The sequence below is a fragment of the Bufo bufo genome, chromosome 10 (assembly GCF_905171765.1).
Source record: "Bufo bufo chromosome 10, aBufBuf1.1, whole genome shotgun sequence".
Classification (NCBI taxonomy): domain Eukaryota; kingdom Metazoa; phylum Chordata; class Amphibia; order Anura; family Bufonidae; genus Bufo; species Bufo bufo.
The window spans coordinates 123,894,253-123,919,294 of record NC_053398.1 but is presented as its reverse complement, the minus strand read 5'-3'; the positions used below and the strand labels follow the sequence as shown (position 1 = coordinate 123,919,294).

The 25,042-nt window shown below is 40.4% G+C and overlaps 1 protein-coding gene across 1 annotated transcript in view; it reads left to right on the top strand.

Moving 5' to 3' along the window:
- Nucleotides 1–25,042, top strand: part of LOC120980681 (cadherin-8-like) — a 396,076-nt gene that overhangs the window by 196,644 nt on the left and 174,390 nt on the right. Inside the window, exon 3 of the mRNA XM_040409924.1 lies at nucleotides 13,571–13,690. Coding sequence (XP_040265858.1) covers nucleotides 13,571–13,690 — 120 coding nt within the window. The remainder of the gene's footprint in view (nucleotides 1–13,570; nucleotides 13,691–25,042) is intronic.

The window sequence follows — 25,042 nt, the reverse complement described above, 5'->3', positions numbered from 1 at the left end:
CACAACTCATGGGACCATTTGGCAGGAATACAGTACTCGCAAACCTGATTCCTGAATGGGGAAGGGATTGTTCTAGTCATTCCCCTCAGGTCACCAGTAACAATTTAACAGTTTATTTTAAAGGCAGACCATAAAGAAGTTCTAATTTCTGCAACTCATGCCTTGTAAATCCATGAAAGATAGCGGCTCTGATTGAACCGGTTTGTTTTTCGGACAATTAAAACTAAAACTGCTTAACCTCGGCGTCCTTTGTTCGTTAAGTGTATCGTATAGAAATAACCTGTTTTCATCTTCATCCCATCAGTTCAATGAAAACTGCCAAGTACAGAGTCTTTTATCAATTTAGTGCTGCAAATTGTTAGAGTGGCCCGTGTCTGCACAGAGTGTTCTGCTCACAGCACTTCTAAATTGACATATCTACCAGGAAAGTGAAGCCAGGATTATATAGAAGCTTCACATGAAGTTATAATACACAGACTGCAAAGTTGCATGACGGCGTGCAGTCGTCGGGGTCTGAGGATCACAGTGTAAGCTATTCTTTGCAGTCATTACATGACAGCTAGTTGAGGTTGTCAGTTAAAGTCTTGTTCTGGGCAGATCATTTTGTTAAACAGGTTTTTCGAGGCATTTATACTGGATAGGTCATCAGTATTTGATCAATGGTGGTCCGACTACTGGAACCCCCGCCAATAAGCTATTTGGGAAGGCACTTGTAGAAGGGCACACAGCTTAGCCTAGGCCATGTGAAGTCATGGTCATTGGTAACATGGCCTGGGCACTGCTCAGCCCCATTCAAGTGACACACAGTAGAGCCCCTGCACAATGTACGATGCTGTGCTTGAGAGAGGGCTACAACATTACTGTGACTGCTGGTTCCCTCTCAAACATCTGATTGGGGGTGGGTCCCAGGTGTTGGAATTCCACCGATTAGATACTGATGACCTATTAAGAGGTTAGATCATCAGTATAAAAGGCTCTAAAAACCCCTTGAAAAATAGATCATAAAGGGTTTAAAATAACAAGATGTCTTACTCACCTCCATGGTCCCCTTCCACTGCTATTCCGACACCGCTCTCACTTCCTGTCCTGGGCAGCACACTGGAAATGTCTACTCAGTCAATCACTGGCTAAGGCAAGTTACCGTTAAGGTTGTGATGGGCTTTGTGGGATTTTTATGGTACTTCTGATGTGTCGAGATGGGACAGGAGTTGGTGAGCTGTGGGGACCGGAGCAGCATTGGAACAGCAGGGTAGAGGAAGCTGTGGAGATGAGTAAAACATCTTTGCAATTTGTTCACAAAAATATCTGTTTGCAATACTTTTTTTCATTAATCATCATGAAATTGGGATTTTTTTTGTCTACAAGATGCTAGATAAATATGCTGTGTGTTGTTTTAAAGGGATTTTCTGTTGTGTCTGGTATTGTAGATCAACCCTGTTCACTTAAAGGAAATTAAGCTACAATAAAAGACAAACCCCATGGATCGAGGTGGTGGTGTGTCTGGGGAAACAACAAAGGGGAAGTGTTGCTTTGATTTTATTGCTAAAAAAAAATCATATTTCTTACTTATTTTTATTTTCAAATTTTATGTTTGTATTATGTTTTCTTTATATAATTATGGGGATCTGTTTTGGCAACTGCAATAGCAGCTTGAAAGATTTGTCCATGAAGATAAAACAATCAGAAAATGACATGCTAACTTCATGTTATGGTAGAATGTAGTGAGCAACATCAAGTGTCATCTTCCCCTGGGTTTATAATAGAGTTGCTACTTTTCTTTGTTATCTTACCCTTGATGATAATGATATGACTGTTGGCAAGGCTTCCAGTCTACACAGCGCAAGTTAAGAAGTGACATAAACTAGTATCCAGGGGTGAAGGCTTAGTAAACTTCAGTAGTCCATTTTGATGTACATTTTAATATTGTTTGAAGGCACCAAGATAAGGTTCATGTTATTCTGCTGCAATAAAAAAATGCGGGTTTGGCCTTAATTTACTTCATTTAACTTCCATTTCACAGAAACATTTTTTGCTGTATATTATTTACACTATTTTAACTGCTTACATGGTTTAATTTTCTAGCATCCATCAATTTTCCCTGAAGCTTCTTTAAAATGAATAGCAATTTGATTACATAACCCTTGAGAACATCTGTACAATAGTTTTCCTATACTTTCTGTGACCCGAGGAAAAAAAGTAGAAAAATGTATATAAATCTACGTAAATTAGCCTTGTCTAATATCACACACTCAGCACTTTTAAAACCATACATGGAAAATCCATGCATTATAAGTAGAGCGCTCATACCAATGTTATTCCTGGCCTCTACTGATGGATAATTATACATACACAGGTTTTCTAAGACATGATAGCAACGATATAATTATGCAATATTCCCTGTGGTTGACACTTCTTCTACCAGATAATTGCTCCTGACGTTCTGCTGAAAAGCAATAACAGAGGTCAAGGTTGAAGTAAATTGTTGAATTCAGATTCCGGAGAGGACAGTACCTATTAACATACAGTGAGAAAGAATTGGGTTGTGAGTCTTAAAGGATCTTAAAGTATTTAAAAAGAAAAGTCCCAGAACGTAAATATCTTGCCCTTTTGTAAAGTCATATAAATATATTACTAATACATTAAAAAAACTGTTATTTCTTTAAAAAATTTGTCTCCTTGACATATTTGTTGCTGTGTGACAAAGTCATTATCTGCAATCTGAATTTCTCTGAGTTAACACAGAGGCCCACAATGACTTAAAGCACGGCCCTCTGGTTAAAAAAAATAAAATAAAATCACATTAACTAATCGAACACTTGCATGGTGCCCTCCTATTCAAATTTTTAGCTGCAGATCTGCCATTGTCTGGGTCTCTCCCCAGCCACCCAAGATGACCACATTGCTTGTCAGACTTCATGGTGCATGCCGAGCATTTTGTATTCCAAGACACTTCTTGCTGCCTTTGAATTGGCCAGCAAAGCTCTGCTGAGGAGTGTTGGTCAATCAGACGGTAGGGCTGGACAAGCAGGTAGTGTCTTGGTTTACCAACTGCACAATATGCTTCAAGTATACTGAGAAACGGTGAAGACATCTTGGAAGGCAGAAGAAGAGCCTGGAAATTGGCAGATTTCAGCTGAAGATATGAAAAGGATGGCACCAGGTAAGTGTTCTGTTCATTTCTCAGTCAATGTGATATATATATATATATATATATATATATATATATATATATATTATTATTATTTTTTTGTTAACCAGAAACTTTTTGTTAACCAGGACAGATGAAATAAGTTCATTATACAGTATATAGCCTCGAGGAAAGAAGGGTCTTGTAGCTTTTAAACATGAAAAGGATTTTCCCTGGATTTGAGGGTACTATCTCTACTTGGGGAAAGAGCGCCTTAATAGGCGTTAGGAGACTTATAGGCCATACATGCTCCTCTGGAATTCTTGGAAGAAAGGGACGCAATTGAGCTCTTAACCAGCTCTGCCTCTTATGCCTTCATATGTAAGGCAGATATCCTATAAGTCAATGTTCAACCCTTTAAATAGGCCTTGAGACATGACTCGGATATTAAATAAGCCAGCACCTCATCTGTAGACAGCTGTTTTGGGGTGATTGCCCCTCATCAGTGCAGAGTAGAGAGCACTGACTTAAAGGGGTTGTCTCATCATAGACTATGGGGGCATACCGCTGGGACCCGCACCTATATTGAGAATGAAGCCCTGCAAGGTGGTGGCTGGAGGACTCTGGTTCGGCCACCACCAAGCCGGCTTCCCATAGAAGTGAATGGGAGCATACCATGCATGTGCGGCCCCCGCTCCCATTCATTTCTATGGCACCGATAGAAATAGCCGCACCTATAAGATAATGGGGGAATATCCTAGCGATATGCCCCCATTGTCCATGATGAGACAACCTTTTTAACTGGGTTACTGGTGGCATTAGAGACAGAGCTTGTTAAGAGCTCATTTGCATCCCTTTCTTCCAAGGATATTCCCAGTGACATCGACACCTTATTGGCTAGACAGGAGTGATCCTACATATGAAAATCCTAGCAATCACTGGTTCAAGCTTCAGGTAATATGTGGTACTACACAACAGCCATTCAATAGACTAGCTGATTGCGTTAGACTATAGACATACTGATTGTGCAGCATCAAGAGATCTTCTTTGCAGCTCTCGTTCTTATGGCTTATGGTATGAGAATACAGTACAGACCAAAAGTTTGGACACACCTTCTCATTCAAAGAGTTTTCTTTATTTTCATGACTATGAAAATTGTAGATTCACACTGAAGGCATCAAAACTATGAATTAACACATGTGGAATTATATACATAACAAACAAGTGTGAAACAACTGAAAATATGTCATATTCTAGGTTCTTCAAAGTAGCCACCTTTTGCTTTGATTACTGCTTTGCACACTCTTGGCATTCTCTTGATGAGCTTCAAGAGGTAGTCCCCTGAAATGGTTTTCACTTCACAGGTGTGCCCTGTCAGGTTTAATAAGTGGGATTTCTTGCCTTATAAATGGGGTTGGGACCATCAGTTGCGTTGAGGAGAAGTCAGGTGGATACACAGCTGATAGTCCTACTGAATAGACTGTTAGAATTTGTATTGTGGCAAGAAAAAAGCAGCTAAGTAAAGAAAAACGAGTGGCCATCATTACTTTAAGAAATGAAGGTCAGTCAGTCAGCCGAAAAATTTGAAAAACTTTGAAAGTAAGGGCTATTTGACCATGAAGGAGAGTGATGGGGTGCTGCGCCAGATGACCTGGCCTCCACAGTCACCGGACCTGAACCCAATCGAGATGGTTTGGGGTGAGCTGGACCGCAGAGTGAAGGCAAAAGGGCCAACAAGTGCTAAGCATCTCTGGGAACTCCTTCAAAACTGTTGGAAGACCATTTCAGGGGACTACCTCTTGAAGCTCATCAAGAGAATGCCAAGAGTGTGCAAAGCAGTAATCAAAGCAAAAGGTTGCTACTTTGAAGAACCTAGAATATGACATATTTTTTGTTGTTTCACACTTGTTTGTTATGTATATAATTCCACATGTGTTAATTCATAGTTTTGATGCCTTCATAGTCATGAAAATAAAGAAAACTCTTTGAATGAGAAGGTGTGTCCAAACTTTTGGTCTTTACTGTATGTGATATGAAACCTGCGTCTATCATGTCCATATGTTCTTAGACATTACAAGACACATGCTGATATAGTGGAACAATCAACATAATCAATCAAATTATTGCTATATAAGAAGCCAAATGTAAAGACTTAAAAGAGTGTGCAACGTAAGTAGAGTTCAGGGTGGCAGAACATTTCAGCTCCACTGATTGGAGAAGAGCCCCTGACTAACAAGGTTCTTCTTCAGAAATCCATCAGAGGACTGAGCATGCAGCTTAAAGTACCCCTTATTACATTTCAAGTATTTCAACCTTCTATGGCATCTCATACTAGAGAAGTTTTATCTGTAATATACAGGTATATGACTTTCATTCCTGGGAAAAGACTAAGCGAGGCATTTTTTATATATTTTTTACGCCACTTTGTGGCGTATTAAGTGTACACATTTGTCACAGAGGTGTTTTGCGTCAAAATCTGTGCCTTTACCCCACTCATGCCTCTTTTCTGAAGTGACGGAAAAGGTCAGGCCGGCCCGTCTCATTCATCATTTTCCATGCCAGTTTATGGCATGGAAAATAGCCTTAAGCTACTACTCATGTCGCACAGCCAGCGGCAGCAAGAGCTTACGTAAAGAACGGCACCTCTACATAACTTTGTTTATCCAAGGACAAAAATTATTATTTAAAACATAAAATGATAAATAAAAATAACTTGGTTCAGCACATGGACCATCCACACATGGACTAATAATTTAAGCTTTATCTAGAATACTCATTAATAGATAAGATGTACATTTTGATGCAGCTTCATTAAGCTACTTGCTAAAATGATTAGATGACAACTTGAATAACTGAATAGGCTCTTATCGCAAATTAATTATATATTACACGGAACAAGGGATCAGTTCCAGAAATACAAAAAACTATTATGTCAGCTGCTATTAACTGATCTTCAAGAATTAGTAACTTTAAAGCAAATTTTGGTAAAATGATTCTAAAAACTTATAATAACAATAGTCATTGTTGTTTTGGGGATTTCACATGTCTAAGTTTACCACATCTATAGGATTAGTAAATCTGCCACATTTTTGAGTCCTGGAAATCCCTTTAAGGTGGTAAAATACAGTCTTTAATGGCATCAGTCAGAAAAATAAGTAATAAAGACTTTACCATCAGAGATTTCTTACAAGCCACTATTATTTGAGTTTTCACCTTGACTCCTCAGTGTAAAATGAATATTTTCAAGAATGTTCATCTCCGTCTGACGTCTGTTGATCTAATCAATGTCAATAATCATTACAGAAGCACACACCTTTAACTGATCAATAAAGCCTTAATAAAACCACGTCTTTAGGTCTAATGTGAAGGTTTATTCACGTTCAATAATTCTAATAAAATACTACTTGCATCTTTCAACAAATTGATAAATCTTTAATCACAGCAGTAGTTAAGTCACATGTTCCTTCCAAAGACCAATATTACTGAAACTGATATACTGTATACAATATATATAAAATAATTCAATGTGTAATACATTATTATTAGTAGTAGTTTTGATGAATCGAAGTTCACAAAGTCGACTTCAAACCGAATTTCAGGGAAAATTAAATTTGTCGCGAAGCCACCATGGCCATCTTGATTGAAGATCCCACACGAAATCTCGTACACTATCACATGTGATGCCACTACATCGGCCAGCATCAAGCACTGTGCAAGATTTCATGCTGAATTTTCAATCAAGATGACTTCGACGGACTCTTCGCGATCAAATTGATAAGGTGAGTATTTTTATTTTTTAACATATTAACCCCTGACAACCCTCAGTGGTCATCTCAGATGCCTCTATCAATAATGAACACGAAATGATCGGGGGGGAACGCCTTTCCCCACCATTGCGCCGACTACTCACAAATAAATGTGCTCTGCGACTAAGTAATTTGTCACAAAGCAAATGAAATCGGCGACGTAGCCAAATCCAATTTTTGAGAACCTCGCCCATCTCTGTGTTGAGCGAATTGAAGCAGCTGAAGCAGAATTCAATCCAAGTTAGGGAGAATATTAATTCGCTGCAACGCTGAATTTCCTTGCACTTCATAGTGACGAATCATTTTTCCTAAAATGGTGGCTAAAGTTGTCTAGAAAAAGAAAAATACCTCACCCACTTTGCTCCTCCCTTAAGTCGAAAAGACTTGCTAAAGGACCTGTGCTGAGCGTGATGACATCACCATGTGATCATGATGGAAGCATGTGGTAATGTCATCATGCTCAGCGCAGGTCCTTCAACAGGTCTTTTCTACTCAAGAGAGGAGTGGACTGCCTCTGCACGAGCAAGTGGATGAGGTGAGTGATTTTTTTTTTTAAACCTAGACAGTCATATTGCACTAGCATATTATCAATTTTAATAGCCATTGGATGGGTGCAATTCTGTCTAACCAGCCATTAAAAATGGTCCCATTTATAGGCTTAGTAGGGTTTTAACATACAGTAGTGATTTGTGGCTAATTAATTCAGAACAAATCAAATTTGTTGTCAAAAATCAGCAAAGCTGCCAAATCAAATTTTTAAAAACTTTGCTCATCTCCAATTATTATTATTAGAGATGAGCGAATCGAAGCTGACGAAGTGGAATTCGATCAGAATTTCAGGAAAAATTTGAATTACGAATTTATTCACACTTCATTTTTTCCTAAAATGGCTGCTGCACGTGTGAGGACATGGGGCAAGTAACTCTGGGAAGACGGGATCATTCATATTGCCATGCATGCAGCCAATGATCAGCCAGCCAGCCGTGTGATGTCACAGCCCTATAAATACGGCAGCCATCTAAGATTCGGCCAATCACCAGTGTACTTAGTGCAGGGAGAGACGTCTGCAGACGGTAGAGACAGTGATAGAAAAAACTTAATTGTGCTAAGAAAAAATGATTTACAAGTGCAGGGAAAGATTATTCAAGGTGTAGGGAAAGGATAGGGAGGAATCATTCCACAGCATTTCTGTTGAACAGGGTTCAGTAGGGGAGGTGACAGCCTGGGTAATAGGAACATTCCTATTACACCTTGCAGCACTGACTGGGGATCCAAATTGCCATTATACAGCTCTGTAATTCCAGCAAACAATTCTTATTAGGGTGAAAATGCTGTTTGATAAAGGCATTAACAGGGGTTAATGCAAGGAAATATTTCTACGAAAAATTGCAAAAATTACAGCCCTTTTTGTTGTGTATTAATGGCAAACGTAAAATATATTTGCCGCTCAGTGGTGCAGTTATCTGTTCTAAAGCCCTTTTTTCCCTGTTTTAGTGGAAAAATAAAAAATATATTTGCCACTCAGTGGTGCAGTTATCTTTTGTAAAGCCTTTTGTGGCCTGTATTAGTGAAAAAAGAAAAAATATATTTGCCGCTCAGCGGTGCAGTTATTTGTTTTAAAGCCCTTTTTGCGTGTATTAGTGGAAAAAGGAAATATATCTTTGTCAATCAGTGGTACAGTGATATATTCTAAAGCCCAGTTTGCCGTGTATTACTGGTGAAATAAAAATATATTCGCCGCTCAACATTGCACTTATCTGTTGAAAGCCTTTTGCGTAAAAGTAGAAAAAAATTAGGACCTTAATGCCGTTCTGCGGTGCAGGGATATATTCTAAAGCCCAGTTTGCCATGTATTACTAGCGAAATAAAAATATATTCGCCTTCCAGCGTTACACTTATCTGGTGAAAAGCCTTTTGTGTACAGGGAGTGCAAATGAGTATTTTGACCACATCATCCTCTTTATGCATGTTGTCTTACTCCAAGCTGTATAGGCTCGAAAGCCTACTACCAATTAAGCATATTAGGTGATGTGCATCTCTGTAATGAGAAGGGGTGTGGTCTAATGACATCAACACCCTATCTCAGGTGTGCATAATTGTTAGGCAACTTCCTTTCCTTTTTGCAAAATGGGTCAAAAGAAGGACTTGACAGGCTCAGAAAAGTCAAAAATAGTGAGATATCTTGCAGAGGGATGCAGCACTCTTAAAATTGCAAAGCTTCTGAAGCGTGATCATCGAACAATCAAGCGTTTCATTCAAAATAGTCAACAGGGTCGCAAGAAGCCTGTGGAAAAACTAAGGCGCAAAATAACTGCCCATGAACTGAGAAAAGTCAAGCGTGCAGCTGCCAAGATGCCACTTGCCACCAGCTTGGCCATATTTCAGAGCTGCAACATCACTGGAGTGCCCAAAAGCACAAGGTGTGCAATACTCAGAGACATGGCCAAGGTAAGAAAGGCTGAAAGACGACCACCACTGAACAAGACACACAAGCTGAAACGTCAAGACTGGGCCAAGAAATATCTCAAGACTGATTTTTCTAAGGTTTTATGGACTGATGAAATGAGAGTGAGTCTTGATGGGCCAGATGGATGGGCCCCTGGCTGGATTGGTAAAGGGCAGAGAGCTCCAGTCCGACTCAGACGCCAGCAAGGTGGAGGTGGAGTACTGGTTTGGGCTGGTATCATCAAAGAGGAGCTTGTGGGGCCTTTTCGGGTTGAGGATGGAGTCAAGCTCAACTCCCAGTCCTACTGCCAGTTTCTGGAAGACACCTTCTTCAAGCAGTGGTACAGGAAGAAGTCTGCATCCTTCAAGAAAAACATGATTTTCATGCAGGACAATGCTCCATCACACGCGTCCAAGTACTCCACAGCGTGGCTGGCAAGAAAGGGTATAAAAGAAGAAAATCTAATGACATGGCCTCCTTGTTCACCTGATCTGAACCCCATTGAGAACCTGTGGTCCATCATCAAATGTGAGATTTACAAGGAGGGAAAACAGTACACCTCTCTGAACAGTGTCTGGGAGGCTGTGGTTGCTGCTGCACGCAATGTTGATGGTGAACAGATCAAAACACTGACAGAATCCATGGATGGCAGGCTTTTGAGTGTCCTTGCAAAGAAAGGTGGCTATATTGGTCACTGATTTGTTTTTGTTTTGTTTTTGAATGTCAGAAATGTATATTTGTGAATGTTGAGATGTTATATTGGTTTCACTGGTAAAAATAAATAATTGAAATGGGAATATATTTGTTTTTTGTTAAGTTGCCTAATAATTATGCACAGTAATAGTCACCTGCACACACAGATATCCCCCTAAAATAGCTAAAACTAAAAACAAACTAAAAACTACTTCCAAAAATATTCAGCTTTGATATTAATGAGTTTTTTGGGTTCATTGAGAACATGGTTGTTGTTCAATAATAAAATTAATCCTCAAAAATACAACTTGCCTAATAATTCTGCACTCCCTGTAGTGTAAAAGTAGTCAAAAATTAGGGCCTAATTGCCGTTCAGTGGTGCAGTTATATGTGGTGAAGCACTTTTTGTGGTATGGACCGAATTACATAGTAGTGAAATTTTTTATGTGAAACAGGCTTTTGGGGGAAAATTGATGGTTGATTGTAGACTTTATTCTGTATGAACCGGATTCCATTATCCTTTCATTGGTGAAATTTTTTATTTCAAACATGTTTTTTTCGGAAAAATTTATGGGTGATTGTATACCTCCTTTTGCGGTATGGACCAAATTACGTAGTGGTGAAATTTGTTATGTGAAACTGGCTTTTCTTCAGATAATGTATGGGTTATTGTACACCTCCTTTTGCGGTATGGGCCGAATTACATAGTGGTAAAATTTGTTATGTGAAACGGGATTTTTTTTTCGGAACATGTATGGGTGATTGTACACCTCCTTTTGCTGTATGGGCCGAATTACGCAGTGATGAAATTCTTTATGTGACATAGGCTTTCTTTGGGAAAATGTATAGGTGATTGTACACCTCCTTCTGCGATATGGGCTGAATTACGTAGTGGTGAAATTTGTTTTTTGAAACTGGCTTTTTTTTAAAAACATGTATGGGTGATTGTACACCTCCTTTTGTCGTATGGACCGAATTATTTAGTGGTGGAATTTTTTATGTGACACTGGCTTTTTTTCGGAAAAATGTATGGGTGATTGTACACCTCCTTTTGTGTTATGGGCCGAATTACGTAGTGGCAAAATTTGTTTTGTGAAATGTGCTTTTTTGGGGAAAATTGATGGCTGACTGTACACCTCCTTTTGCTGTATGGGCCGAATTACGCTGTGGTGAACTTTTTAATTTCAAAGCAAACTCCGACTGAAGTCAATGTCTCCAATTATGCCACTCACACGATTTACACAGTTATTTTTTTTTTCATGTAGAGATCCAATAATTATGTTGTAAGCATGTAGTGTATGCAAGCCATGTGCAAACCCTCTCATCACTTTCACGCTGTTCTGAACCTGGTTTGCCTGGGCGAATGGAGTAACACAGGGGAGGAACTCCTCCGTGTCCTTCAGCAAGAAATCAAATCCTGTCTTTCTCCACAACAACTGAAAATTGGAACCATGGTGGCCGACAACGGGAAGAACATGGTGTCGGCGCTGTGTCAAGGAGGGTTTAGCCATGAGCTCTGCATGGCACACCTGTTCAATCTGGTTGCCAAGCGGTTCCTAAAGTCTTCCACCTATCTGCAAGACATCCTAACAATGGCCAGGAAACTTTGTATGCACTTCAGCCACTCGTACACCGCAAAGCACACCCTCCTTGACCTGCAGCGGCAGAACGGCTTCCCCCAACATAGGCTGATATGCGACATTTCCACCTATTGGAATTCCACCCTCCATATGTTGGACCAACTATACGAACAGAGAAAGGCCATCAACAATTCCTTGATGATCCAAGTGGACAGGAATAGTCTCCTGTGTAACTTCGATTTCAGCCAGTGGCAGCTCATGCATGACACCTGCCGTTTGCTCAGGCCCTTTGAGGAGGCCACGTTATTTGTCAGTCGCCAGGACTACGGGCTGAACAACATCATTCCACTGCTTCATGTCCTGGAACAGATGCTGGTAAATCTGTCTGGTCAGGGGACTGGACACATGGCAACTAGAAAGATGGCGGCATAATTTGATACATTTTTCTATCAAGATCTCTGTTTACAGTCAGTGAACGGAAACATAATTTATTGCAAGGATATGCAAGCACCAACCGATGGGGTGTTAACCCCCATAAGTAAGTCATCGGCACAAAGGAGTAGTCATTTTCACAGTTCAAGGTATCCTCCCATACATTTCATGATCAATATGCATTATGATCATGGTCACCCAGACACTGGTTGTCAATTCATTCTTGTTGATGAAGCACTTTTTCTTTCCAGTTTCTCTTTTAAATCTTGTGATTTTGCCCCTTCTGTGCTGTATTTTATGTGTGTTAAATTAATGTCCTGTTTGTTAAATAAACGTTTTTTTCTCCCCCGTTAAAAAAAAAAAAAAAAAAAGAATTGCCTTGTGATTTGGTAGCCAAAAGCAGGAGTGGGTACAAAACACATAAGACATGCAACTATTCCGTTCACGTGTCCTCTCTGTTTTGGATCCACTCCTGTTTTTTTTGGGCATTAGCAATACTGATGGATTACTGACCAAATGCTGAACGAGTGAAGGTGGATGCTCAACAGACAGGATCCGTTTTTTGGGGGTTATTGTTCTGACGGATCAGAGGAAAGGCAAAATAAACTTACTGCTGACACCCTCTGCACTCTGTCGGGGAGCTCTACTTTTATAAGCATTTAATAGAACAGGTTCTGTAGACATCTACGTGGAATCAGCTGACGAGGGTGTAAAAGGAGTGCACTTCTTCTTGGCGCTAACATCGACCTGTAAGGCTAAGTTCATACTTGAGTTATTTGGTCAGTTTTGGCCCCGTGACTGCCCAAATAAGTGAAGTGTGCAGTGATTCTAAGACCGACGCCTGTCATCTGTATGTCATACGGACTCACCGTATTATTTCACTACCAAAGCAGACTCCCTATGCGTGTTACTGCAAGGCACAGTGTTCTACACCACTATAAAGGCTCTCTGCAGCCAGGAAATAGCAGTTTTTTTTACATAATTCGCCGTGAATATATTCGGATTGAACCAAATTTTGACAAAGAAAATTCGGCAAACTGGCGAATAATTTTTTTTTTTTTATTCGCTCATCTCTAATTATTATCATGGTTATTACTGTCATCTTCCAGGTTGTAATCCAACCAAACAGGAAAAACACCTAGGGTTGGGGGGTGGGGATTAATACTTTTGCAAGGCACTGTACATAGTTGACAGATAGATAGATAAATAGATAGATAGATAGATAGATAGATAGATAGATAGATAGATAGATAGATAGATATTAGATAAATAGATAGAAGATAGATAGAACAGGGCCCCCAAAGTGAAGACGAGTATACCTAACAAAATGCCATTCAGGTCACAGACTATGCAATATTTCTAGATTATAAGTTCCATATTTATCATATTTTTCCTATTAAATGGAGAAAACTATTAAAAGATGCAAACATTTCATTGACCATTAAAAATGTTATAATATTTAACCTTTCGTGTCTATTTTTCACAGGTACATCAGTTACCAGGGTAACAGCAACAGATGCCGATGACCCAGTGTATGGAAACAGCGCAAAATTGGTTTACAGCATATTGGAAGGCCAACCTTATTTTTCTATTGATCCTCATACGGGTATGTCTGTAATGGTAGAGTCTCACACGGAGCATTAATACTGTCACATTGAAGTTATGCATCATATGGTCTCCAAAGTGTTGTGGGAACTTTATACACCTAAAGGGGTTATCCAGGAATTGATAACGATGACCTATCCTCAGGATAAGTCATCATTATCACATCAGCGGGGGTCGGATTCACGGCACCCCTGACGATAAGCTGTTTCAGGGAGCCTCCTTGCTAACTGGAGCTCTTGGCAGCTTTCCAAGCACCACGTTGCACATTGTATAGCGGCTGTGCTTGGTATTGCAGCTCAGCCCCATTGACTTGAATGAGACTGAGCTGCAACTACGCCATGTGACTGGTGTACGGTGACATCAAATGTCCTAGGAAGAGGCCACGGCGCACATAGTGCACTGGCCTATTCTTACTAATTGGCCAGTGTTGAACCTCCACCAATCATGATATTTATGGCCTATCCACAGCATAGGTCATCAATATTAGTTGCTGATAGCCCCTTAAATTCTTGCACTTTCTATACTCAGAAGCCCAATGGGTGGTCCTACTTAGTGATAGACAATTATTATTATCGGTTGTTAATTATTTGGTAGTTCCGCCCACTGGACTCCTAAGCCCAGAATGAGTAGGAATTTATATCAATAAAATGTAAGCTACAATGAATATTTTCTAATCTGTTCAGCGTCTACTGCCGTATAAGACACAGATTCCCTTTACACTTTCGTTTAAGTTATAATTACATAACACAATCTAAACTGTGAAACTGGATTCAATTAAAGTAATGAGAGCAGTATGTTTTATACCAGTCACATTCATTAGATTTAAAATTAAAAGTCTTGCTTTCTGCAACAGCCACTAGAGGGAGCTGACTACCGGAGAGTCCTGTTCGAATGCTTACTGGGTATCTACTTCCTGACATACAGAAAACCTCAACCAGTCATTGGCTAGGTGGACATTTCCTGTATGTCAAGCGATGACATGAAGGAAAGACCAGCAGGGCAATTGGAGCAATAGGGAATCAGCGGAGGTGATTATGACTTTAAAAAAAGAACCCTTTTAGTCCATAATAAAATAAATCTAGACAACCCCTCTATCCTCATTGTATGTATAGTAACCCACATTTTCTAAGAGGAGTACATCTAGAACTGGGGGTAAATTGCACCAAAACTTGGTGCAATTTGTCACATCTAGTTTAAAGGGTTTCTGTCACCAGATTTAATCTTATTAAGCTAGCTGACATTAACGATGTGCTAATGTCAGCTAAACCTAACTAGCCTATTCCTACTTTTAGCTATGCCCCCGTTACGCCAGAAATCTAACTTTTAAAATATGCTAAAACCGGCATGGCTTAGTGCAGTATACATTCAGTCTACAGGATTTTTTTTGTTTTTGTGGATTTCGGTGTGTGCCTTCGTAATCTTGACTATGGTCATCAAAATGTTAATAATACATTTAGTTGCAGATGAAAATGCAATCCCACGCCACCACAGCTTGACATTCTGAGCTTCTTTAGAGCTATAAATATGTGTCTACCCTAGCCAAAGCTGGAATTTGACTAAGAGACTCTAATTTCTCATGAAACCAATTCAATACAATATCACAACATGTTAACAGGGGACACGGAAGGCTGTAATTCACAGCACTACCAATGGGTGGCCACAGGATAGACATCTTGTGACAGAGTATCATAAATTGATGCTTTTTTTTTTAATGCTAATCAACCTGGTCATCTCAACCCACACAACTCAGGTTAAAGAAGAATACATCTGTAATTACAATTTAGATTTTCTCTCAAGTCTCTCACATAGATATGGAAAAAAATGGAAAAAAGGACTATTTTTTATTTTTTTCTAATCAAGCAGATAAACACTTCGGCATGAGAATACTATTCTAATGTTAATTAGCATTCTGGGTAGTAGACAGATATAATCAGAGAATTAGAAGGAGCAGACAATTATTGAAAGGTCAATGAACTTAAGCTGGATAGTGTAATACATTGCTACACGATTCTTTGCAATGCTTGTTAAAATCTAATAAATGCCTTGTGCAACAGAACAAACTAGATAAGCATCCGATGACATGGAGTGGATGGAATGCGCAGTGCAGTACATGTTTTCTAAGGATTGGACCAAACACCATTGCAAATGTCAAATGTCAACTAAATATCACTCAAATAGAAATCTCAAATGATTTGCTTTCAACAGACTATTCTACCATGGAATTTAGCATAGAGATTTATGGAGTAATATAGGGATAGGATTTTCTAGGCTCCTTGTTCCAAATGTGGGTGATTCTTCAGCTTATTATCAAAAATGGGGTGTCTTGCAAGCCAATGGAAAATGACAGCAGAGGCAAATGCAAATAAAACAAGCAATATCAACTTACTCTGAAGACGAGAGTAACCAAATTGTACAGATCTGTCTGTGGAAATCTGACATCAGCTGAATATACAGAACAGGTGGTAGGAGCCAAGTTCCTGCTCTGTGTTATAGGGGTATATGACTATGTCACCTGTAGCTATCCGTGGACCAGTGTCGTACAGGGACCCCCGTAAGCCTCAAGTTTTATATAGTGGCATACAGAGGTTTGTTCTCTTCATACTGCATAAGTGAAAATAAAAAAGTGTGCCGTGCCCCATCACACATTTCAGACTTTACAGATTTATGTAATCTTAAAAGGGTTGTCCACCTTTTCCCATGTCTGGGTACGTGTTCTCTGCTTCAGGGTTACAGCTTATTTGGTTCCCCTACTGCTGAGTTCTTGTCCTTCTTGTCATCTTCCAGATTGATGGGGGGGGGGGGGTACACATGTGCCTCTGCACTCAATGACTGTCTGCAGTAGTGATATGTCATCCAATGCAACACATTGTTATGATGCATAGGGGACACATCACCACTGCAGGCAGTCATTGGCTGCAGCAGCACATGTGACCTCCATCAAAAGGGACCAGAGAACAGAAGTGGTAGCGGTGGAACCAAAGGACCCGGAACCCTGTAGCAGGGAGCAGGTAAGCACGTTTTTCTCTGCATGGTTGCTGACTTGAAAGTCCCCCAACCCCTTTGATTAACTAATATTTCAATAACTCCTGATCATACATGTCATTGGCAAATTGTCAAGCATACAGTTGTGTCCATTCTTTCCTTTGTGCCTAAACATATTGTATCCCCAGATGTGTGACAGAGATGTCTATGCTATATGTTTCTAAGCATGGCCACTCAATGGTCATTAAATGCTTTATAGCCTGTTTAACATTTTTTCTAGCATGTCATAATTTTGTTTTTGTAAGTTTGTATCATGAGAAATTGGAGTCATTAATATTCAAGGAAAGGTAAAGGTGGACACATCTGTATGTCCTCATACTTCATATCAGAAAGAGTAGGGGAACAAGCATATATGTTTGTTTATATCTCTATGTATGCATTAATATTTGTGTGTGTATTTATCTGTGTAAGGCCTCATGCACACGACCGTTGTTTTGGTCTGCATCCGAGACGCCGTTTTTGCGGCTCGGATGCGGACCCATTCACTTCACTGGGGCCGCAAAAGATGCGGACAGCACTCCGTGTGCTGTCCGCATCCGTTGCACCGTTCCGTGGCCCCGCCAAAAAAATATAGCATGTCCTATTCTTGTTTGTTTTGCGGACAAGAATAGGCATTTCTACAATGGGCCGCCCGTTCCGCTAATTGCGGAAGGCACACGTTTTGCGAACCGCAAAAAACGGCACGGTCGTGTGCATGTAGCCTAAGTGTGTACATGTAAATGTGTATACAGAGCCGTAGCTAGGTTTCACCTGGGGATAAAGTTAAAGCCCCCCCATGTGTCGGGCCCCTCAGAGGGAATATACTTACCCCACTCCCTGCTCCCTGCACCGCTCCTGGTCCCCGCACTGGCACTGCTGCTGCTCCCTATATCTGTAGTCAGGGGGAGCAGCCAATGGCAGGTGGGGACACGCCTCCCTAGCATCGCGGGTGACGCTAGGGAGGCGTGTCCCTGTCCCAGCCTGCCATTGGCTGCTTCACTCCCCCCCACGGATGTTTTCATCTGTGTACAGGGAGAAGCAGCAGCGGCGGTGTGGGGATTCCCTCTGAGGGGCCTGGCACATGGGAGGACTGTTGTATGATGTTGATAACCCCTTTAATTGTGCTGCAGTAGCCCCATCTAAATACCCTGGCTAAGGCAAATTTTCTTGTTAGTATGTCCCTCTAGTACCCAGAACCAGACCACATCCCTTGATATCCCCCCCCATCTAGATATATGTACTGTATGTTTGTGTACATACTGTAAATATATGGAGGTAGAAATGTCTGTGTGTGAGTATACTGTATGCATGTGTATTTAATTCTGTATGCTGTACATGTAAATACTGTATGAAGTTACGCAAATACATTTTATTAATTTTTTGTAGACAGACAAATATTCAGAATTTTCTGATGTAGCCAACACAAAATGACTGTTTGACATGTTACAGATGAAGTAGAGTTAACACACATGCTTTCTGAGACGTGTTATCTAAACTAAATGAATTAAGCAAACACCTTCAATTGCTTTTCAATGGCTTTTGTTTTAAGATAACACGATGAGTTAAGAAATTGAGTGCTAACCCTGCTACATCTGTATGTTACTTGCATAGTGTGCAGTGGTCCTTACGCACCACCACTCCTTCCGGTGGACACAGCCACTGCCATGCTTATCTGCTGTATGTTTCCATATTCATTCTCCTCGTAGGCTGAGGCCTGCTTCCTGCCAGCAATGTCTCTCACTGTTTGTAGGACTCCTGTGTGCTTTCTTTGGCTCTTAGAAGGTCAGCGAGCGAGCACTTTGTTTTTCCCCCGCCTATCGCTAGCAACCTCAGGAAATTTAAGGCTCTATGTTATGGGATTCTAGTTTCCTGCAAAGTTTTGCCTTTACGGGTTAGTCCGCTCCTTGTACTGATTTCTTCCTGACTTCTTGATTTGAGCCCCTGCTGGCTATCCTGAACTCTGCCTGATTTCCATACTTATCTTGAGCTGCTCACCCAGACCTTGGACTGTATGTTGCTTTGCATGAACTCTGCCTGTCATGTCCCTGACTATAATTATGCCTGATCCCTTGGTGCTCCGCACCATTGTCTCTTGAGTCTTGTGGGTCAGCAGTCATGTGTGACTACTCCAAGAGGTAGCATCCTGGCGGACCCCTGCAGTAGAATCCAGATCCCTGTCTAGGGGTTAAAGGGTGAAGATTGTGGAGCTACATAGATAACGCCCTTAGGGGTAGCCAAATACAAACCTGTTCAAGTGACACCGCAGGTCCACATCTGCTTCATAACATGTAGCCATCCTAATACAAAGTGAATGGATGATGCACTACATAATGTAAATCATGTGATACAATGTTAGGCCTCATGCACACGGCCGCTGTGCGGTCTCCAATGCACGGGCAACATCCATGCAGCGGGCCGGACCCATTCAACATGTCATATTTATTTGCGGTGCGGAACAACGGAAAGAAACACCATGGAAGCACTTTGTAGTACTTCCGGTGTTCCATTCCTTGACTCTTTTCTGCATCTCCGGAATTGCGGACCCATTCAAGTGAATGGGTCCGCATCCGTGATGCGTGGTGCACACGCCCAACGGCCGTGTGCATGAGGCCTTAGACTGCTAAAAAACTGTAAGGTTAGTGGCTCACTCAACCGACCCATGAATGGACAGGTGCACTCCCCTCAGCACTCCCAATGCAGCCACTGAAGAAGGGGTATCGTTAACCCCAAGGCACATCTGGTATTGAAGAGTGAGGGACACTGTGCGACATTAATGTTACCGTTCCGGGAGAGCCTGGCAACACAAACCCCCTAATACTGAACGGAGATCACAATTGAACTTGCATATTCCGAGTATGAAACCTAGCTCCTCCCCATTCTAGGAGTCACGTGAGACATCACGGGGAGACCTGCGGACCACGTGGGACGCCACACAGGTCCTTGCAGGACAAAGTCAGCCAGCCTCTGACCACGGAGCTTAGAAGAAATTGCGGAGTGGTAAAGTACATTACCCCATATTCCAATGTATAAGTTTGAACTTGGATACAATTGAAATTCAGGGACTGTCAAAAGCTGCATTATTTTCCCCGGTGCACGGATGATATATGCCAAGTACCCTGCATATAGTTACACTCATATTGTGAGGATCAGTACGCATCCCAGCGTGCCTGATACAAACTTCAGCAAAATTAACTATCCCATTGATAATCACAGGATTTATATACAGAAGATCAACATCTTATCTATATTGTTCCCGAAGGAACTTTTTATTTTCTCAATACATGGGAGATCAAGGATTCAGTTATTGAGACTAAGTGTATGTTCAGACAAGCTACGTCTATGATTAAGAACATTGCGTTTGAAACATGTTAACCTGCGATGGAGGGTGGTGAAGTCTTATCTATGTACTTTTAACCGGAATTGAAATAAAGACGACGCTGATTTTTTCGGATGCTGGAGACTCCAGAATTGTTCAATCGTGCAAAGGACAGGACGAGTCCAGTCCACTCCATACATCGGATATGTATGGTGAGCTGGAACTTTTTTTATTCATGAGCAAAGCTGCGTCTACATCTACTGCTTATCATTTCCATACCGGTATATCAAAAAATATCCAAATATATAGAGCCGTATACAGTCGTTCCTGTTGTAACCTATTTATACGCCACGTATGATTTTATAACTTTTATATATACAGTTGGAAGAAAAAAATGTGAACCCTTTGGAATGATATAGATTTCTGCACAAATTGGTCATAAAATGGGATCTGATCTTCATTTAAGTCACAACAATAGACAATCACAGTCTGCTTAAACTAATAACAAAAAATAGTGGTAGGTTGTGGTGGCTCACTAGCAAGTAGTTAAGGTATGGTGCTGCAAGCTCATATAGAGGGAATCACCCCACCCTCTCTTGAAAGGCAAATGTAGTAATAGGAAAATGAGCGAGCACTCATACACTTGGCAACCAAATTGACATATGCAGAAAATATTTATTAAATCCCCATAAAATACAAGTAATAAAATTTATAAGAACAATTCAGCAATAATATACAACATTACAGTCACATATATTGTGGTAGATATGATCGATACTATATTCAATAAAAATATATTCAATAGAAATATTCGATAAATTGAATGGTAGAAAATTCAATGTTGAAATATTCCATAGAATATTCGATACCACTCAATAGTGTCAATAAATTCAATAATATATATCACACCAAAAAACTTCAAGTATATGCTGTTATTTGGGAAGAGGGGTATTATCTTCTAGCGCTCTATCCCAATTTGGGAAACTGAATGTCACTGAAAATGTTGTAGGTGTATTCGCTGGGAGCGCAATATTTTCATAAAGTGTCCACAGGAATCCTGAAAAGTCTCTTATAGCATATCCTTTTAAGGTCGATATGAGCTTTGAATTGAAGAAAACTTTAAATCGATATTTGGCTTACCGTCTAGCGTCTGTTGTCTCTCTATTGCTTCAATGGAGCTCTAAATATTTGCCGGCTTATTCAGTCGCTCCATACAGCAAGCTGGTTTAAATGTCGCGGGAGTTCCAAAGATCGCGGGAGTTGCCACTCTGTTCCGCAATTTCCTTTGGTGCAGCTTTCGACGATAAGAATAGTTAATCCTTTACTGTAGAAATTTTCTTCTGTATGGCCATACAGTATTATCGGAGGCTTTTCAATGCAGGTACATCACTTGTTTCACCATACGCGTTACGGGTAGATTCACTCTCCCTTCCTCAGTGGACAGATGAAACCAAAGTTGAGTTTTTTGGAAGAAACACACAACACTATGTGTGGAGAGAAAGAGGTACAGCACACCAACATCAAAACCTCATCCCAACTGTGAAGTATGGTGGTGGGGGCATCATGGTTTGGGGCTGCTTTGCTGCATCAGGGCCTGGACAGATTGCTATCATCGAAGGAAAAATGAATTCCCAAGTTTATCAAGACATTTTGCAGGAGAACTTAAGGCCATCTGTCCACCAGCTGAAGTTCAACAGAAGATGGGTGTTACAAAAGGACAATGACCCAAAGCATAGAAGTAAATCAATAACAGAATGGCTTAAACAGAAGAAAATACGCCTTCTGGAGTGGCCCAGTCAGAGTCCTGACCTCAACCCGATTGAGATGCTGTGGCATGACCTCAAGAAAGCGATTCACACCAGACATCCCAAGAATATTGCTGAATCTAAACAGTTCTGTAAAGAGGAATGGTCAAGAATTACTCCTGACCGTTGTGCACATCTGATCTGCAACTACAGGAAACGTTTGGTTGAAGTTATTGCTGCCAAAGGAGGTTCAACCCGTTATTAAATCCAATGGTTCACATACTTTTTCCACCTGCACTGTGAATGTTTACATGGTGTGTTCAATAAAAACATAGTAACATTTAATTCTTTGTGTGTTATTAGTTTAAGCAGACTGTGATTGTCTATTGTTTTGACTTAGATGAAGATCAGATCACATTTTATTACCAATTTGTGCAGAAATCCATATCATTCCAAAGGGTTCACATACTTTTTCTTGCAACTGTATTTACCAATAAATTGTTCTTATATATAGCAGTCCATATTATTGCCAAATTACGATTGCCCCCATTCATTTATTTCAATGTCTTCACAAATGTTACACTGCTGTCTTATATCTGTACTAACCTAAATATTTATGAGTACCACAATATGAATATTTTGCAAAAAAAATAATTTCTACATATCCAAAAATGTTAGTAATAACACAAGTGGAACCTTTGCTTCTATAGATTCACTGACTTTATAAATAGAGTCTAAGCAGACTGTCACAATAATGATTATTATTATTTTTCAGACAGTTGCTCAATCACGTTCTTCACAATTCCTTCAGGCTTAGTCACCTCTTCAATTAAGACACGAGAACTGTTACACAGGGCTTGAAATGTGCATAAATCTGATTCAAGTCAGCCCGAAAAATAATAATCAAGAAAGGAAAAAAAAAAATGTATAGAAGAGATGGTGGTGGAAGCTGCTTCTCTAGATCCGAGTTTTCATACATTGACAAATGGCTTAGATAATGAGACAAAACATCTGCATTCAGCATGATTAGAAAAAGTCCTTCTTGCTTTAACTCTGACTTTCTTGCATTTTCAAAAAAATATTTTCCTTTTTTTTTCTCTCACAGTGAAGCTTTCCAGCAAACAAAAAAAGATACCATTATGGCAGTGTAAGATATGTTATCTTGTGGTATTACTTGTTCTACTTTCCAAGATGCAGTCTTACTTAGATGACATCTGAACTATGATTGCTGATCTCTTTTAGTAATATTTGAAAGAATTTAAGATTATGATATGCTTGCAACAGTCTTGCTTGAGGGCTCGCTTTACTTAATATTTAGGTGAAATGGATTTAACCACAGTAATGAATGTGTCCTAGTATTCAATTGGCAGTTACTTGTAGGAGTTCAGTGCAGTGTTTGCTGCTCTGTTTTCTTTCCATGGAGAGATCTCTGTAAAGAATGTATCTATTATGGCAAGGATGACTGTGAATAGTAATGTGGAGGGATAGATAGATAGATATCCTTTGACATATGTATTAATCCTGCCTAAAGTATATACAGTAAATTCTACAGGCAGTCTAATACTCCACCCAATTTATCACAGTGGCTCAGACTGGATGATAAAATGGAAGCAGGGGGTCATTTATTATACTGAAATATGCCTAAAATAGGCATATTTCAGTCGCAGATGGAGGTGCAACTTCTCCCCACTCACGCCAGGTGTAAATTTGTGGGTGTAGTGTGGGCAAGGAAGGGGATGGGCTGGCAGGCCCATCTCATTTACAATTGTTTACGCCTGCTTTAGGCATAGAAATTGGTCTAAATGTAAGACGGCTCAGAAGCTTAAATTCTTAAAGTCTTAAATTTAGAACTGGCACTGGATGTGCCAAAGTTATGGAGAGGCTTGCTCCTCTTCATAACTTTGGCGATCCCCCGCCAGCATAGGGCCTTTATTAAGATCGGCGTCTAAAACGCTGGCCTTAATAAATGTGCCCCATAGTATGTAAGGCTGAAAAAAAAAACATCTGTCCATCCAGTTCAGCCTGTTATCCTGCAAGTTTATCCAGAGGAAGGGACTTTAGTCAAATTTTATCCCCCTATTGATTGGCTTACTTGGCAACAGAATCTTGTTCTAGAATTTTGGAACAAAATGTTAATTCTTAAGCCATGACCCTTTCCCATGAAGCCACACTATCTTGACAGAGGAGGCACAATTTATTATTATTTTTTAAAGGGAATCTGTCACCCCGATTTGGGACAATAATCTACAGTAATACTTGAGCAATGCTGCAGATATGGAGTCCAGAAGTCCAGATCTCTATTTTTTATTTTCTTACTGCCCCCATTCCCTCACTGTCTGTGCTCAAAGCTGCATTAGAATACATTGTCAGGACTGACGTGCATGCACACAAGTCCACTCCATTGTGTTAGCACAGGACAGTGGTCCGGACTGGGTATTTTTGTGCAGGTTTGAGTGCTGACAGTAGGGGAATGGGGGCAGTAAGAAAAATAAAATAAAATCTGGACTCTATATCTGCAGTACTACTCATGTATCATTGTAGATAATCGGGGAGACAGATTCTCTTTAAATATGTCTAAAATGAAACCGGCCAAATTTCTCCAAAAAAGCCAAATGGTGGCTCAAATTATGTCTGAGTTCAGGTACAGCAACCATAATAAATGTGGGCCACTATTTCTAGCTGATGCTAAATCTGGGCTGAAGATCTCAACACCGATTGCAGAAATTGGAATATAAATAACTTCTGGAAAAAAAAAATATATATATAGACATATATACAGTATACACATATATACAGTCTGGCCAGCATGTGCAAGGTGGAGTTCCACCTTGTGGGCACGTCGCATATGAGGCGGTGAGCGGGAAGGCCGAAGTTACGCTGCTGCGCTGACAGGTGAGCAGCAGCAGGGTGAGAACTCCGAAAGCGCGGACAGATGGCCCGCACTTTATGCAACAGCTCTGACATGTCGGGGTAATTTTTAAGGAATCTCTGCACCACCAAATTCAGCACATGCGCCAGGCAAGGGATGTGAGTCAAACCGGCTAGTCCCAGAGCTGCTACGAGATTTCGCCCATTATCGCACATTATCGTTGAGAATGGAAAACATATCACACATGCACAGCTTCCTTCCCATTACCAGCTATGGGACTTCTGAAAATATCTAAGACAGTGCTCAATGGAGGAGAAGACAAGGCGGGATCTCTCAAGGCATGTGACCTAGGCAAGTAGGACAGTCTGGTGTATTATAAGTTGATATGTTAGTTCAGGTTGC